At 39.3% G+C, this 18,563-nt stretch overlaps 2 protein-coding genes across 2 annotated transcripts; both read right to left on the bottom strand.

The window, feature by feature from the left end:
• Positions 1-2,074: 2,074 nt before the first annotated feature.
• On the bottom strand, positions 2,075-3,380 carry LOC109902490 (glucagon-1-like). The gene is made up of 4 exons (XM_020498877.2): positions 3,266-3,380; positions 3,003-3,108; positions 2,732-2,887; positions 2,075-2,347 (listed from the first exon to the last, which is right to left on the bottom strand). Exons 2-4 carry the CDS (start codon positions 3,095-3,097, stop codon positions 2,227-2,229), a joined length of 372 nt encoding a protein of 123 aa, XP_020354466.1. The 5' UTR covers positions 3,098-3,108; positions 3,266-3,380; the 3' UTR covers positions 2,075-2,226.
• Positions 3,381-3,795: 415 nt separating this feature from the next.
• Positions 3,796-16,628, bottom strand: fap (fibroblast activation protein, alpha). Its single transcript, XM_020454798.2, has 26 exons — positions 16,317-16,628; positions 16,007-16,091; positions 13,736-13,828; positions 13,504-13,598; positions 13,336-13,410; positions 13,196-13,248; positions 13,033-13,105; positions 12,282-12,402; positions 12,025-12,179; positions 11,738-11,835; positions 11,485-11,614; positions 11,264-11,302; positions 11,069-11,167; positions 9,923-9,993; positions 9,754-9,807; positions 9,375-9,499; positions 8,821-8,871; positions 8,601-8,699; positions 8,157-8,226; positions 7,865-8,059; positions 7,562-7,616; positions 7,344-7,443; positions 7,150-7,208; positions 5,374-5,446; positions 5,079-5,152; positions 3,796-4,657 (listed from the first exon to the last, which is right to left on the bottom strand). The coding sequence occupies exons 1-26, from the start codon at positions 16,317-16,319 to the stop codon at positions 4,550-4,552; spliced, it is 2,253 nt and encodes a 750-aa protein (XP_020310387.1). The 5' UTR covers positions 16,320-16,628; the 3' UTR covers positions 3,796-4,549.
• Positions 16,629-18,563: the final 1,935 nt, after the last annotated feature.

Genomic DNA, 18,563 nt, shown 5'->3' on the forward strand with positions numbered 1-18,563 from the left:
CAATCCGCTCAACTGAGTCTTCCGCTACACTCACAGCCACATCTGCCTTGTGAGCACGAGGTTGGATAACGAGGTTGGATAATGAAGTGCACATGCTGAAGCCATTCAGTGCAGGAACTCAATTTGCCTGGAGGTAATACAATATGACTTCACTTGAACATACTATACAGAACACAACGTTATCCTCATCTACAGAAGTGACTTACTTAGCTATTCTAAATTCAACAACAAAAGAACCCGCAAATTTTGATTACGACAAATGCCCAGTATGACCCTTAGAGATTTGGAATATAAATAGAATTGAGCGGGCAGGCTTTAATTTTTTTTTTTAACAGATGCTTTTTGATGCACTAGCTGACAGCTTAGAAAGGTATAGCATCCCAAAGCATGACATATATCTGGCTCATGTGACTAGTTTGTTTCCATGCCAGGAACACCCAGGAAGTAACGCCTGATTGACCACTGATCTCTGCCAGGCTGTCATTGACATAGTATTGTCTATTGTTTCCTCAAGTGTCCTTGCTGTCGGTGCAACATCGGTAAAATGTGTTATGACGCTAAATTAGCAGATGTGACAGCACGTCTTTCCATTACCTGATTGAAATCCCTGGGTGTGTTTTCCTCTTGGTGATACGGCTGGCCTCAAGGCTGATTGATTTGGGTTCCACCTCCGTGAACACAGGGTCTCTACTTGAACATGATGTCCTTGAAGTGTTACTTATAAATAATACAATTAAATCTATTATAAAAGTAAGGATTATGTTTCCACTTAATTTTTGTTTATGGGTTCATTTTATAATCCATCTCTCTTGACAAGGTGTCAACGGGAATGCTGGCCCATGTTGACTCCAATGCTTCCCACAGTTGTGTCAAGTTGGCTGGATGTCCTTTGGGTGGTGGACCATTAATGATTAACACAGGAAATGTTGAGCGTGAAAATCCCAGCAGCATTGCAGTTCTTGACACAAACCGGTGCGCCTGGCACCTACTACCATACCCTGTTCAATGGCACCTAAATATTTTGTCTTGCCCATTCACCCTCTGAATGACACACATACACAATCCATGTCTCAATTGTCTCAAATCTTAAAAATCTTTCTTTAACCTGTCTCCTCCCCTTCATCTACACTGATTGAAGAGGATTTAACAAGTGACATCAATAAGGGATCATAGCTTTCACCTGGATTCACCTGGTCAGTCTATATCATGGAAAGAGCAGGTATTCTTAATGTTTTGTATACTCAGTGTATATATCCACACTATGATGTTGGAATAATATTGTTAAATTGTCCATTTTAAACTTTATTTAACTAGGCAAGTCAGTTAAGAACAAATTCCTATTTACAATGACAGCCTACCGGGGAACAGTGGGTTAACTGCCTTGTTCAGGGGCAGAATGACAGATTTTTACCTTGTCAGCTCGGGAATTCGATCCAGCAACCTTTCGGTTACTGGCCCAGCGCTCTAACCACTAGGCTACCAGCTTCCCCTTTTTGTGTTAGAAGTTGTTTGAAAAGACCGCCTGAAATTTCAGCCTGAGTTTTGGCCTGCCTGGTGACATGTCAGGTAAATTTGTTAATATACCAATAAGAAAGATAGTTATAAACCTCTCTGTCAATAACAGCTGGTTTACAGTTTCCCCCTCACTCAGACCACTACCAGACAATCCTATCAAAATTCTTGCTCTTTGCTAAAAAGCTATTTTTGTTTCTTTTTGACAATTTTAAATGAAAACACTCACAGTAAGGCACTTAATTGTTAGCCAGAAATGATTTGGTATTGAGCTAGAAATGGTTGCATTGGACCTTTAAAATGTTTCCACCAAAAATGAGCAAGGTACAGATGACAGATTTTGGGCCAGTTTTAACAACATTTTGCACCTGTTATTTTTAGGAGAGCGAAAGAACATCTCACTCTTAGGCTACCCTTTAACCATAATATCTTATTCCTCTCCTTTTGTATCACTTCAAAAATCTTACCACTGATGTTTAAGTACAGAGGGAAGCATTTAGATAATACATTGTCACCGTTCTCTGTTAACAACCAAAACATTAGCAATTGACAGACAACAGCATTTCTTGTCAGGGGATTTATTAGCACGACCAGAGGACGATGCAGGTTATAAAACATGAAATGGAACAAGGGGGTCATTCTGGATGAGTTGCATTCTCTCTTGACTGCAGGGACATAAGACACTGGGGGACTCTGTGAATGAGTAGAGGAGCCCTATTCTCGTCTGCCTCGGCCATTCTTCAGCCAGGACACAAACTCCTTGGCTGCCTGGTCCTGCAGGTAGGAGCTCACGTCGCTGGTGTAGGTACCCTCTGCATGCCGTTTGATGGGACCACTGGAAACACATGGAGAGATTTTACAGTGTTGATAATAACTATTTAGAATTGATAATATGAGGATAATAAGCTAATTGATTCATGGTGCATTGTTAAGCTGATGTAGTAAGGTTTTACTGAACTGTAACTTAAAACCATATACAACCAAGATAATCACCAACATGCAGTAAATATCTGCAGTATGTCATAAAGTGTAGCAGAAGCTTATCTTTGGTTATAGCGCAGCAAAAAGCGTTTGACATTTCACAAGCCATATCTCTTATTGTAACTACTGCATTCATACAGTTTCAGTTTAAGTCTCATACTGGAAGATGATCCACTACATTGTGAAATGGAATGAGGAAGACCGACACGCAGCAGAGGAAGAAGAAAAAGACACTCACCCACTTCTCTTGGAGTTCATTAGCCACTGGACAAAGTCTTGTGCTCGTCTCGACTCAAGATATTTACTGTAGTCGTTAGAGAAGGTTCCCTCTGAATGTCTCTTCATGTTTGAAAGCTCCCTTGGCTCACTGAACATGGAGTCCTCTGTCAACAGGCTGAAAAAACAGACAAGTCAGCAGTTATAGGATGATGATTCACAGAGAGAGAGAGAGAAAGCCTCAGCCTGAATGGTGCAGAGTTCAGAAGTTGCTCCGAGTTCGAGGCTCTTACCTAGAGTTGTCCTCTGTGCTCTCCTGCGGGATCTGCCAGCTGCTCTGAACAATGATCAAGAGCAGAAGTCCAGCGAAAGAGTGGGTGCTTTTCATCTTTTGACCTCCTAGATATTAGCAGAGAAGAGAGGACACGCTGTTTCAAATGTCAGCAATTTCAGCCAAACAGCATCACAATAGGAGATAATATAATTCAGAGAAAATTCCCGATGAGAAATATTTCAGCGGTTGAGAAGCAGTATTAGGGGGTTTGGTGCTGCTCACCTGTATTCCCTCTGTTGAGTGTGTGAGAAATGTTGGTCGATGTCTTCTGGCTTCTCTCTCTCTGGTTCCCTGGAGTTGCTTCATGGTCCCTTCTAGGTCTGGCCAGCCTTTATATAGTTGAGATGAATGACTGTTTACTCAGGTGGCACCTTCCTCACAGACGCACTAGCCCGTTTGTTACTCTCAATCCATTAGTCAGAACTCGACTCAATGCACTGGATAGATTTGCAGTCCATATTTGTTTAAAAGGAGACGTGGAAATGTCCAGAGTTAAAAGCTGTCACTTAGGTGTCGAAATCAAACATGATTTCATCCTGTCCAACAAATCCAAATACTTACATAAACATCCACCATCTGTATTCAGATAACCTGGTTTGCACTGCAGGTTCAGTGTTTATGGAATATTTCTGAATATGAAGAGAATATGGAGCTAAACTGTAAAACATGTCTTTCCAACATATTATCCCTAAGTAGAATTTAGTGAATTATCTGCTTCTTAGTTGTGACTAAGGCACAAATACAATGTTCTCCAGTTTTATATTCAGATGTTTATTTGTTCAATACTCTTGTGATAATATGCAAAACACACAGTCTGTATCAATAAGATGTCCAGACTGAACAATAATATACCATAAGATCTTTTCACAAATGTCCAATAATCATACATATACATCATTTCCCTTTTTTTCTACAGAATAAACAGGATACAGAAGTGTATCAAACATGCTAGAAAGATAATAATGAATTCCAAAATGTCTGTCAATATATGGTTTAGCTTCATATCTCTCAGTAAGATTTGTTCCTTTTGAACACATGTAAGGACAATGAACAGTCTTTGTCAACATTTTCAAACGAGAAAATGGTTATAACCATATTTAAATTCCACATACAATTACATCTCACAGACAACGTCAAATACAAACAAGATTTGAACATTACACAACACATTCAGTGCAGTAACAATTTTAACCAATATCAATGAAGTCATTGATATAAAATACCATTATACCTACATGCAATGGCTTTGAGTACATAGTGGTGAATTCAATGGTCACATTTTTGTTCTATGATCAGCACAATCATTTCATATCAAACACAAATAGTCATTACAAGCATATTAATTACATAATTTATTTGAAAAAATACAGACTTCAATAGCATGGAATCCTCTGTCCAGAATATCATCAATAAAGAAAAGCGGTCAACATTTTTATTGTAGCAATGTACTATATAAATGCTGTCATACTGATACAATGAAAAGGCATCGAACTTAGTAAGGGGTTATTAGATTGACTTGGGTTTGACCAGACATTTCTGTAAGAATTGACTCATGTGGGTGTAGAGGTGATGGTAGGCAGGTCCTCCAAGTCCGTGATCCCTGTCAGTGTACCACTGAAAATAATCCAAAAACACACATTTACTATTATTCTAGATAAGGTGATCGACATAGGTTAGACTCCAGGCCTCGCTCACAGGTGAAAGTCTGTAGCAGAGGCTAGATATAGATTATAGACAGGTCACATATATCATATAATTAAATTATAGATGCCGATAAGCTAGTGAAGGACATCTAAAAATGTCTTATAGACAGTACAATTTGTGTAATTAAAGTTGTAACAGTACTTACTCTCCAAAATATTCTTGCACGTACTGTACTTACCCCTGGGACTATCAAATAAGGGCTTTATCAAAAATAGGCATACTGTAGATCAGAACCGATGAAGAGTATAAGACACTCCTCTGTCAGACTCCAATTGCAACACGTCACCCCCACCACCCCTCTCAGGTCGTCCTCCCCAAAACCAACATTTACCATCGCCTCAAAGTCAACTTGCTGGACAACCAGGGCTTTGGAGATCTGTGCAGATTGCTGGAAGTGAACATTGTCTACAGGAAAAACAAACTGTTTGTAATACCTGATTGAACAAGGAAGCATATGCATCTGTGAAAATACGATCAATGATTTTGCGCAAGATCAGGAGCCTCTCTTAATGGCTATACTGAATACTGTATTCTATACATTACACATTGGGAATACAACATCGCGTATGAGTGTGTGGTTGTTTAGAATGTAGAACACGGTATTTCACTGAAGCAGAAACACATACCATCAGCTGTCCCATGAACCAGGAGATAGTCGGCTGATTTGAAATTCTTTGCTCGACTTGTTACTGTGGAATTCTGTGGAATAGAAAGTTGTTTGTGTGTGGACACAGTTACGGCTGACATACAGTACAACAGATTATGTGACGACTTTCCAATGAAAGAGGGACCATGCTTTTTGATGTGTCTGATGTCTTTACCATAGATATAGAATGAATAGAACGGGCTTGGAAGCTCTAACCTGGCAATTTGACTGGTAAACTCATGGGTACACTTCCAATGGCTGCCTGTTATTGTGAGCTAATAATTTCCATGGTCATTTGGAATGTTCTTTCAACTGATATTCACATAGTTAAAAAATGAATTCCCCTCGACGACGCCCACAAATTGGGGAAAACAAACATTCTTTCCCATTGACCCCAAGTGTAAAAAAATACTGACCTACGGTTCGCAATGCTCCCACGTAGGGAAATAGAGACTGCGAGAAGAGCACTGTGGTTTCAGGCTATTCGGCATGGGAGAGTGGGGACCAGGTGTCCAAGTAGGCTACACATAGCTATGTGTGGAAAACATTTAATCACAGGTGAGACTTTTAACTTGTTTAGTATAGTTTGTTTGTAACGCCACTCAATACTTGGATCTGTATTGTCCGTTTGTTTGTGTTGTTGGTCTTGGCTAGCTTAATGTTCTGGTCGGTAGCTAGCTAGCACTCACTCACGTGGCTGCTAGCATCCTCATGAAAAGGGGCATGAGGGAAGCCCTACAATATTACGTTTACATAAGTCGTGAGAATGGTAGGGAGCATTGGCAATATTGAAATGTCATCTTTAGACCTGTTTTACTTTTCTTAAATGTAGTTTTGTAATTTGACTAAAACAAACAGACAAGAAAATTGCACGTGGAAAAAGTCAACGTTTTTGCTGTGAGTCAATAACCACAGGTTATTTTCCCCACAGGCGGGCGGGGGCGGGGCCGCGACGTTCTATTTAATATGGACTGGGACTATGCTGGATTACCATGGTAAAGCACAATGTTCATTCAAATGATGCTAATTGTTGTGACTCAACAAATCACAGCACAAATTGAAGGTTACACTTCCTGCATGGGTCTAGGTTGAAGATGGGAAGGTTAAAACAGCATAATAATTTCAGGCGGAAGCGTTTGAAAATAAACAAATTAATGGGACCAGTGCCATTGCTGGATTCTACAGGATTAGCATCGAAAATCTGACCAGTGGTTGGAAAATCTAGTAATAAAGTGGCTGTAGATCATTTTTTTATGTCTAAACTACTAGAATGACAGAAAGGCAGTTATGCTTGTGTTCGCTGAGTAGTTAGCTGAAATTCACTACGATTGTGTTATTTTTCTTTTTTTTGATGGTGAACTTTCTGTGCTGCTACCATTCACTCCCAGTCATTCTGAATGTGGAAGCTGGTCCCTTGTTGACTAGTGGCACAAAGAGTTATGGGATATTCGAAATCTCTTGTCTTAAACTGTATGTGTTTAACCTAGTATTCGTCTAGGTTGAAGATGACAAATGTTAAGACAACGGGATACTAATGTCTCATAACTCTTTGCAACAATGGGTTGCTATGCTAATCAGTAACGGCGTTGGTAGTTAGCAACAAAGATGGTCCCAGATTTGTGACGACATTGTCTTAACCTGTACATTTTTGACCTAGGCATGGGTACACTCAAAATAGCTGCCAGTCCACCCATTATGCCATCACTGACTTGAATGGGGATGGCCGTTCTATTCATTCTATTTCTATGGTCTTTACCTTGTAAGAGTCAGCATTCTCCTCAGGTTTACTCATATAGCGTTCAGTATACACCGAGTCTGGAAAAGGAATATCCAGATAGAGACTGAACTCATACAGGATGAAAGAAACACTGGCTTTTGAAGTTTATGCATGACTAAATCTGTGTTCTCACTATTTGACCCTTTCTACGATTTATATGCACTGATACATACCATAATATTCCCACTTAGCTACTGGGGCAACTGCAATTCCACACTTGAAAACTCCACTTCCAGCACCCAAAGCCATCGACGTGACATAGCCACCATATGACTGAAAAAAAGATTATTTCAAACCAAATCAATTCAAGTTTAATTCAACAAATACTGTGTATTTACAACAACAGATTTATAAGAAATATTGTCAAAATCAAAGAGAATGTCCAACTTACCCAACCCCATATGGCTATTCGTTCTTTGTCTATAAAGCCCATGTCAATAAATTTTCTAGTGACAAAAAAATATAGATCTTTATTTGATCTGCTCTAGCTATATGTCATTAAAAGTGTTGAGCAGATTCAATTGATGAGACATTTTTCAAGAGCAACAGATAGCATACTCCCAATTCACATTAATGATCAGATATGAATACATTACCTCTTGTATTTATTATTATTATTTATTTATTTCACATATTGTTAAAACAGATGTTAGACTTTACACACTGAGGTCTCTGTACTTCAATGGCAATTTACCTTGTGGCTGTTATTTGATCTTCCACTTCAAACGTTCCAAGACGTTGGTAGATAGAGTGCATTATTTCGTCACCTTGGTAACCGCTTCCCCTTCCATCGAAACTGGCCACTATGATCCCCTCTGTACTGGAGAGGTACGAACCCCAGTTTAGTCTGTAGCGATAATCTGCCTTCTGACTACAGGGGCCTCCATATCTGTAAGGGAAATAAGTATTTAACTTGACACCATCACAGCTGGGCTAATTAATTCTCTGCAAATCCTCTTTAAAGATACTTAGGCCTGTATACTTACACATCAATTAGAAGAGGGTACTTTTTGTTCTTTTGGAAATTGGGGGGTAACATCATCTGATACCATAGATCTGTTTGCAAAAGGTAGTGAAACATGAGGCCATTAGAAATATAGAAGTAGGATCTTAATTTGTTGCAGGAGAACATTCCTCCACTGTAATACATTTCAAACGTGTAGTGTATTTGAGGTTTAAAAAGGCTTCTGATGTTTGCAATTTACACTTTGAAATTTCAGACTTGATATTCCCTTACAAGAAATTTATCAACGCCTACACAAATGTCCATTAATTATAATCTACATAATATTTCACATTTCCTGTTGCTACAGGATTATTTTTCTGATGTACTGTAGCAAACTGGCTTAAATTAAGATCCTACATCTGTACATTTGATTTTGCATGGCATGATTTGATTGGATCCACCAGTCTCTAAAACTATCACTCACCAAATCCTGCTACCCTCAGGGTCCCGCGCTGCATGGTTGGCATTTGGAATTCTTTTAGCATTTCTTCAAGATCTTTGTTGTCACGAAGAACCAGGAGCTCTAAAACAAAACAACTTCATCAATTGAATCAGAAGTTCCCCGTTTACGATAAAGATTCATGAACCTGTATATTGCTGAGTTACAAAGAGTATCTTCAAAGTACTGGTACTTTTTTGCATACCTTTACCTGAGCCTCTATTGTCCATGAGTGTGAACAATGGTGTTCCCGGTCCTGTAAAGAAACAATCAGCACACACAATACAGTATGACATCACGTAGGCTAATTGTTCACCACATAACCTCAGGTACTAGCTGACCTAAAGGTCAGAGGTCAGAACTGAGACTGCGGCTTCATCCCAAATGGCACCTTATTCCCTATGGGCCCTGGTCAAAAGTAGTGCACTACATAGGGATTTATGTGGTGTTGTGTTGTCTCTCTTGACGTGATGTGTGTTTTGTCCTATATTTTTTATTTTTTTATTTTTAATCCCAGCCCCCATCCCCGCAGGAGGCCTTTTGACTTTTGGTAGGCTGTCATTGTAAATAGGAATTCGTTCTTAACCAACTTCCCTAGTTAAATTAAGGTTAAATTGAAAATAAAATTAAAATAAGGTGTCATTTGGGACACTTCCTGTATCACTTACTTATACTCCGCACCCCAGTTTATTTTTATTTTTAGCATTGATCACGAATGGGTTAGTGCTCAGGATGTGAATGGGGAATGGGGTAACTGACCATAGCAGTCCATGCGGTAGTAGGAGGCATCGTAGCTGAAGTAGGCTGAGTTGTACTGACACCTGTCCTTATACAGGCCACAGGTGAGGCACTGGGGAGCAGAGTGGCTGCTTCCGATCACAACCCTGACAAACAAACAAACACAGGTTCATACGAGTTAACATTGCTGTCTGAATAACGAAAATATTTATGGTAGCAATTGAACATACTTTTATGGTTTATTTTGTATTCAGAATGATTGAGAATTTAGGGAAACCACTTTAAATGAAATATCTATGGGGATCATGAGAAACGCATCAAAAACAATGTGGTCATAGTGATAGATAAATACTAAATGTACTCTATTCTGTTATCGAATTAAATGAAATGTATTTCTTACTTGTATAGATTTCTCTGTCCAGGCTTTCCTTGGTACTCATTACTTACATAGTATCTGTGAAAATGAAATGATAGTGAAGAAGCATTCTGAAGGAGCAACACACATGGCATAGTTTATAATGATACTTCTCTAGTTCTTACATAACCACGTCTTGTGCATCTGTACTTACATAGCGTCTTTGGTGAGTTTTGAAATGTAGATGACCTCCCACTTGCCTGAGGTAATGGGTGTTGCCTTGCCCTTTGGAATGATATGCACTTTCATAGGTACTGCATTCTGATATTGCTAACATTTACATGCAAGTAAGCATTTTATTGTACTGTGTACACCACGTGTATCCTCTGCATAAAGCAAATCATCTGCACAACACATCACCGGGGGCAAACTACCTGCCCTCCAGGACACCTACACCACCCGATGTCACAGGAGGGCCATGATATTGCTAACATTTACATGCAAGTAAGCATTTTATTGTACTGTGTACACCACGTGTATCCTCTGCATAAAGCAAATCCTCTGCACAACACATCACCGGGGGCAAACTACCTGCCCTCCAGGACACCTAAACCACCCGATGTCACAGGAGGGCCATAAAGATCATCAAGGACAACAACCACCCAAGCCACTGCCTGTTCACCCCGCTATCATCCAGAAGGCGAGGTCAGTACAGGTGCATCAAAGCAGGGACCGAGAGACTGAAAAACAGCTTTTATCTCAAGGCCATCAGACTGTTAAACAGCCACCACTAACATTGAGTGGCTGCTGCCAACATACTGACTCAACTCCAGCCACTTTAATAATGGAAATTGATGTAAAAATGTATCACTAGCCACTTTAAACAATGCCACTTAATATAATGTTTACATACCCTACATTACTCATCTCATATGTATATCTATATACTGTACTCTATATCATCTACTGCATCTTGCCATATTTATGTAATACATGTATCACTAGCCACTTTAAACTATGCCACTTTATGTTTATATACCCTACATTACTCATCTCATATGTATATACTGTACTCTATACCATCTACTGCATCTTGCCTATGCCGTTCTGTACCATCACTCATTCATATATCTTTATGTACATATTCTTTATCCCTTTACACTTGTGTGTATAAGGTAGTAGTTGTGGAATTGTTAGGTTAGATTACTCGTTGGTTATTACTGCATTGTCGGAACTAGAAGCACAAGCATTTCGCTACACTCGCATTAACATCTGCTAACCATGTGTATGTGACAAATAAAATTTGATTTGAACTTTTTGATTTTGATGAAACAATCACTTTCAGGAATAAAATACTTACATCTTTCACTCGGTGAAGGTGCTTATAACCGTATGTGTCACTCATCACTTTGTAGAAACTGATATGATCCTCTGCAAACATAGGTTGGAGAGGAACATACTGGAAAGTTGAAATAATTGATTATTAGAAAACAACATATTTCAGCACCTAGATTTAGTTCTCATGGTTCTTTCATTATACAGTATGTGAACTTACTTGGCCAACCCAACCCGTCTTGCTAATTTGTTCATATTTCTAAAAGAAAAAAATATTTTTAGTTTATTACATTTATTCCTTTTAGGCCTTTACAGTTACAGAATGCTTCACACAGTAACATTCCTGGTGTTAATGTCGAAAAACACATGATCCTTTGTTCACTGAGTGTTGTTGTCTACCAATGACCTCACCCACAGAGTCTGAGGTGAGGTGACAAGTACCTGGTTCTTATTCCAGTTGTTTCCGTCAAAGTCATAGATCTGTAAAAGGACATGGTTCTGCTTCCTCTTGGTCCACTGAACAGCGATGCGCTCATCTGTCACCCAAGTGACTGAACTCAAATAGTGATCACTGGGAGAAAAACAACACAAAGTGACAGGTTTATATCACCCTTTTTACATGTGATTGATATTGACTAGCCTTGACTATTTAAACCACTACAAATGTATATTAAAGTATGAAATTATACTGTACCCTGCACCAATGGAATCTGGCACTACCACCTGTGTCCGTCTTGATGGATTTATTGTGTCCACTACAAACAGCTTTGCCTTAGGATTAGTCGAGCCAGCCTTGATAGGAGATAACATGCATAACAAAAACTTGATATCTTCACTAATAATGAGAATTTTTTAAGGGTACAGTACATATAATTCACATACTGTGTGTATAATCATGGTATATTGACCTATTAGGTGCTATCTGTGGTATGTCTCTCATTCTTATGACACATATTACCGGCACATATTACAACATCCCACCTTGGGGTATGGGACAACCACTGTACTGGGGTATTGTCCATTTCCATACAAAGAGTACTCGATCGTGTGGACCCCTGTGTCATTAAACTCAGCATAAGCCAGATACTTTCCAGTTGGTGACCACCATATTGCCTCGTTCGATGAGAAAACCTCCTCTGAAAAAAGGGGAAGGAATCAAGTTACCCAAAAGCCTTGTGTGTGATGAAATCCACCTCATCCCTTCCCCCCAAAATTGGTCAATGTTACTTAATACCCACCCTCATATACCCAGTCAGGGGCACCGTTAAGAATCTGATTCTCTTTTCCATTATGGGTCACTTGTATGGCTTCAGCAGTGGCGTTGGGTTTCAAATAAATGTTGTAATTCCAGACGTAAGCCTGGCAGAGAGATCAGCAGTCAAGTTAATGTCAGCATTCCATTGACTTTAGTTTATACTAGAGTCAGCCTACTTCCTCTACAGTGGTTTTATTCCCTGGCATCCTATTCCAGATTCTTTTGGTTGGTGCAGCAGCTAATCCCACTGTGTTCTGCATCTCTCTGGGCCGACGCCCATACTCGCCATGGGAGAGAGAGCTAATTATGGTGCCAGCAGTTAGCAAAAACTAGCAGGATACTAGCGAGCAGATGAACGATGCAATAGCAATGACATAAAATGTTCTCCAGCCTCTTTTCTCATTATACACTTGTCATAATTACCAAGGGCCTCAGAGAACTCTTAGTCAGGTAGCAAATGTTTTTTTTTTTTTCAAATAAAACTTAGGTTATAATCTGATTTATTGTTCTGATCTTGTTGGATGTTGTCCATGGATAGACTTGAATTTGTATTTTATAGTGTATACACATGCCTTTGAACACCCTGTTTGCATCCCAAATGGTACCCTATTCCCTACATAGTACACTACTTCCCTATGGGCCCTGGTCAACAGCAGTGCACTAAATAGGGAATAGGGTGCCATTTGGGACATACCTCCCTAGATAGTGTATCAGACTGGTTTTTAATCACTCACCAGTTTGTTTCCTGTTGGTGCCCAGGCAAAGTATTGCACAACTTGTGGAATGTTCACAGACTTGAGAAATGTTCTGGGAGAAAGAGATGGAAACATCAGGTCTTTAGTGATAGAGGAGTAGTTGAGTCTGGCACTTTCACTGGGAAAACAGAGATATACTTACGAACTGTCATAATCATAGATGGAGTAAGAGGCTGTGAATGAATGTCTCCATTGCTGTAAACACACGATACAGTAGATCAGTGTTGTGTATTAAAAAAGACACCCCATGATCAAACTATAAACAATCATTCAATATATTACCTTGGAGTAGTTGCTCTCAAAGCAGATGTATTTCCGATCAGCAGAAATAATATAGTCTGTGGCATACACTTGTTCCTATGACATAAAATGTTAAATATAAAATGTCAATATTTGCTTTGAAAGATACCACGGGTGATTAAAATGCTCTTTGCATGAAAAATATCTTACAAATGTGTTGTTGCTTATATATTCAAAGAAATCCCCTGTTTCAGCATTGTGAAGCATAATGTTGCCTTGTCTCGTCTTATGCACGTATTCGTTATCTATAGGAGAATGAGACAGAAATGTAACTTTTTGAGACAAGATCAAAACGCTGTCACTTTCAAATCAAAACAGATAATGACAAGGAATGCATGCATACACTTTTGGAAGCAATTGAATAAACAAAACAATGCAATACCTGATATCCACCGCAAATTATATATTTTATACCTAATTGTGTCATTGAAATAATCTGCCAGGCTAAAAGGCCTCTTGGAGCCTCCGTCCTCTCCTGAAACATGAAAATGTACTTGAATTAGTAACAGATGCATTTTACTTGAATTAACAACTGCAAATATTGGTTTGTTGATAATCAAACAATATGCTAGTACTTTCCACGAAAGTGGATATCTTCAACAAATCCTTGAAAATTGTATACTACTACAGTCGGAAGTTTACATACACCTTAGCCAAATACATTTAAACATAATTCCTGACATTTGATCCAAGTAGGTCAGTTAGGATCACCACTTTATTTTAAGAATGTGAAATGTCAGAATAATTGTAGAGAGAATTATTTATTTCAGCTTTTATTTCTTTCATCACATTCCCAGTGGGTCAGAAGTTTACATACACTCAATTAGTATTTGGTAGCATTGTCTTTAAATTGTTTAACTTGGGTCAAACGTTTCGGGCAGTCTTCCACAAGCTTCCCACAATAAGTTGGGTGAATTTTGGCCCAATCCTCCTGACAGAGCTGGTGTAACTGAGTCAGGTTTGTAGGCCTCCTTACTCGCACAAGCTTTTTCAGTTCTGTCCACAAATTTTCTATGGAATGGAGGTCAGGGCTTTGTGATGGCCACTCCAACAACTTTGTTGTCCTTAAGCCATTTTGCCACAACTTTGGAAGTATGCTTGGGGTCATTGTCCATTAGGAAGACCCATTTGCGACCAAGCTTTAACTTCCTGACTGATGTCTTGAGATGTTGCTTCAATATATTCACATAATTTTCCTTCCTCATGAGGCCATCTATTTTGTGAAGTGCACCAGTCCCTCCTGCAGCAAAGCACCCCCACAACATGATGCTGCCACCCCTGTGCTTCACGGATGGGATGGTGTTCTTCGGCTTGCAAGCCTCCCCCTTTTTCTTCCAAACATAACAATGGCCATTATGGCCAAAGTTCTATTTTTTGTTTCTTCAGACCAGAGGACATTTCTCCAAAAAGTACGATATTTGTCTCCATGTGCAGTTGGAAACTGTAGTCTAGCTTTTTCATGGCTATTTTGGAGCTGTGGCTTCTTCCTTGCTGAGCGGCCTTTCAAGGTTAGGTTGATATAGGACTCGTTTTACTGTGGCTATAGATACTTTTGTACCTGTTTCCTCCAGCATCTTCACAAGGTTCTTTGTTGTTGTTCTGGGATTGATTTGCACTTTTCGCACCAAAGTACGTTCATCTCTAGGAGACAGAATGTGTCTCCTTCCTGAGCAGTATGACGGCTGTGTGGTCCCATGGTGTTTATACTTGTGTACTATTGTTTGTACAGATGAACGTGGTACCTTCAGGCATTTGGAAATTGCTCCCAAGGATGAATCAGACTTGTGGAGTTCTACAATTTTTTTTCTGAGGTCTTGGCTGATTTCTTTTGATTTTCCCATGATGTCAAGCAAAGAGGCACTGAGTTTGAAGGTATGCCTTGAAATATATCCACAGGTACACCTCCAATTGACTGAAATGATGTCAATTAGCCCATCAGAAGCTTCTAAAGCCATGACATCATTTTCTGGAATTTTCCAAGCTGTTTAAAGGCACAGTCAACTTAGTGTATGTAGTAACCTTCTGACCCACTGGAATTGTGACACAATGAATTATAAGTGAACTAATCTGTCTGTAAACAATTGTTGGAAAAATTACTTGTGTCATGCACAAAGTAGATGTCCTAACTGACTTGCCAAAACTATAGTTTGTTGACAAGTAATTTGTGGAGTGGTTGAAAAACGAGTTTTAATGACTCCAACCTAAGTTTATGTAAACTTCCGACTTCAACTGTACATCCAAAAAGGCAAAAGCAATCACTTGGTGGCGCCACATGGTTATCACTATATTGTATAGTGGGCCTACTTGAATTTGAAATGTTCAATAATCCCCCATCTCATTTTTGGATTTAATGATTCAAGAAATGTACATAATTCTAGAATAGACAAATTAATGCTCACATTGGAAGTTTCAGTGAAACAATAACACGACAATTTGAGTGTTGTTGGTTATTTATGATGACTGATTTAATTCAACTTGGTGAAGTTGCACAATCTTGCATTTGAAGGGTCCTTCGTCAGAAAACGGTCATCATAAGTCACTGTCAACTCAGTGGACACCATAGTGTGCAAATTGTTTACAGAGTGAATGGAAACCATATCTCATTGAATTAAATGTTGAAATCATACATGAATGATAAGATAAAGCAACTTACTATTCAGATATATTGCCATGGGGACAGTTATTAAAGTGATGACGACAGCCGCCCCCACAACCGCCCAAAGCACCTTGCCGCAGCCCTGTTAAAGGTGAGGGAAGAGGGTGACAAAATGTTGCAAAAAGTTCTGTGTGAATTATAAAGTAGCCTATTATAGTCTAGGAGGAGAACTCACTGGCATTCTATCTATATCTCTTCGGTTTTCATATTTTCTAATTAATATGATCACATAAATAAGACTTCTCATTTAAAGAAACACCGTTAACTTTGCATTTGTATGTATTTCTAATGCATTCGTTTTACTGACCATAGTAGCACCGATGATGTATCGGCATTCACCCGGGAGTGGACATGCAGCTCTCAACCTGAGGAATCCGGTTCGCTGACGTGGAGTGACAGTCGACTTCTTCGCACTCTCTCTCTGGATGTCAAACAATTGACATAGCGCAGACAAAAAGTATAGATTCTTGATTAAACTGTAACATAAGCAGCAGAAAAGAAACAATGTTACTCCGTCCGAGTTGAATCTAGCTTCCCTTGTACTCCAGGGTGCATCCGTAAGGAAGAGTTGGAAATTCTTACTAGTCACAGGGATGCCTCCTCCAAGTCAACAGCCCACATAACTTTCCGATGGCGCCGAATTTGTGAAGATTTAGGAAGTGACTTTTCCATTCAGCGCATATCATAAATCGTCCAGTTATTATCAGTGAACATCGTTAAGCTTGGCAATTATATAGAATACATTTGCAATTTGTGGATTTCTGTGCATTTTGTGGATAAATAACCATTCATTTGTATATCTGTAAAGTCCAAATATTTGTACATCGTCTACACACCATGCAGAAATAATTGAAAGCAAACACACATAAAAGCAGATTCTGCCCCAGTTTATTGCCTCCTCATACACTTTACACATGGCAGGAATTTGTGTTTTGGAAATATCCAGAAAGCTATGCATTCAGGATAAACATTCAACAAAACAATGAAAACAGTAACCAAGGGGCAAAGTCATAAGCATACAATTTCTAAGGCAAACCCTCATACCATTTTCTTTGATAACTCCCTGAACTATCAAATCACAGTAGCCAGGGTAACACATACCTGTGACATTGACAAAGTGATACGTGAATTTACCAACAATCTTAATGCCATGTGTACTTATTCATCTATTTTCCAGCAGCAGAGGAAAATCACCAAAAAAACACCACCTGTCTTCTGTATGTCAGATCTAACCTGAGCATGTGTGCCAACAGGTGCACTGTAGTGAGAAAGTCCCACAGGGACCAGGGAGAGGACACCAGAGGATCCCAGGGGAGAGGAAGTGTGAAGAAGTTCATTATCATCTTTAGTTTGATCCATTCCGGTTAGAGAGTTCGGCCAGTAACCGAAAGGTCGCTGGTTCGAATACCCAAGCTGACAAGGTGAAAAGTCTGTTGATGTGCCCTTGAGCAAGGCACTTAAGCCTAATTTGCTCCATGAGTGACTTACTACTATGGTTGACCCTGTAAAACAATACATTTGACTGCACCTATCCAGGGTATGTGACAATAATTGTGTAATTATGTTGTTACTGACGGAAGCAAATGCACTGAGCTCATCTAGGAGCACAGATCAAGCACAACTGTGAAATGTTTGCACATCATATTCAACTAGTCATCTTCCTCTCTCAGCACTCTTCCCACTAAACCCGTTTTTTTCCAAGTCAGTGAGTAAGCATGGAAATATCTAGGGCACATAAGTAATGGAATCTTTTCTCTAGGATCCCTTTTTTTAATGCAAGCATATTATCCATTTGATTCAACATTTACTGATTGCATAATTCAATTCATTGACAATGACTATGATTCATTTAATTGCAATTGGCAACTTGTTAAAAGAAAGAAAAAGGCATCTGAAACCCCCAATATCATTGCGCATTTAACAGTCTTCGCAATAAAACATATGAAAGTCACTTACAGTTTGAACATGTGTAATTTTCTGTGAAAATAAGGCTGATTTATTAAGTCCAACTACCAAAAGTACAGGGAGCATCACGCATTTATTTCGATCCTTACTATTTGCCAACAATTATTGTAGCTACCATGTTATACAGTGATTTTTCATCCTCTGAGCTTCAACCACAGATTGAGCATGTTCAGCATAGTCAGAGGCAGGTAGCTGGATACCCAGCTCACTCCACTTGTTGTTGTTCTTCTTCTCATCACACGTCACCAGGAAGTACCTCAATTCCACTGTAGAGCATTATTGAACCCCATCTCTGCAGGAAGAAATCAATGAGAGTGGACAACTGACATTAGCTTTGTAACATGCACTTACAGTAGATATGGATTTAAATGTTTGAATATCTATTCCATTTTTTTTAAAGGTTGCCTTATTGCCTGGGGCAAGTGAACTGAGCAGACGTGCAAGACGAGCCTCCTCGGAGGTTGCCCCATTGTGCAGGTAAAACAACCAAACAGAAAGAATTCCAGTAGCCTAAAATTGATCATTTTGGTTCCTCCCAATTGTCCCAAGACAGACAATTTATGGCAGTCAGGCAAGTTCAGCATCCTCT

The sequence above is a fragment of the Oncorhynchus kisutch genome, linkage group LG2 (genome assembly GCF_002021735.2).
Source record: "Oncorhynchus kisutch isolate 150728-3 linkage group LG2, Okis_V2, whole genome shotgun sequence".
NCBI lineage: Eukaryota > Metazoa > Chordata > Actinopteri > Salmoniformes > Salmonidae > Oncorhynchus > Oncorhynchus kisutch.

Coding starts and splice junctions, on each gene's coding strand:
- LOC109902490 (XM_020498877.2), bottom strand. CDS start 3,097: ATGAAAAGCACCCACTCTTTCGCTGGACTTCTGCTCTTGATCATTGTT. Junction 2,888..3,002: donor AGCACAGAGGACAACTCTAG/GTAAGAGCCTCG, acceptor CTGTTTTTTCAG/CCTGTTGACAGAGGACTCCA. Junction 2,348..2,731: donor ATGAACTCCAAGAGAAGTGG/GTGAGTGTCTTT, acceptor ATGTGTTTCCAG/TGGTCCCATCAAACGGCATG.
- fap (XM_020454798.2), bottom strand. Junction 5,447..7,149: donor AGAATGCTGACTCTTACAAG/GTAAAGACCATA, acceptor TCTATTCCACAG/AATTCCACAGTAACAAGTCG. Junction 5,153..5,373: donor GGTTCATGGGACAGCTGATG/GTATGTGTTTCT, acceptor TTTTTCCTGTAG/ACAATGTTCACTTCCAGCAA.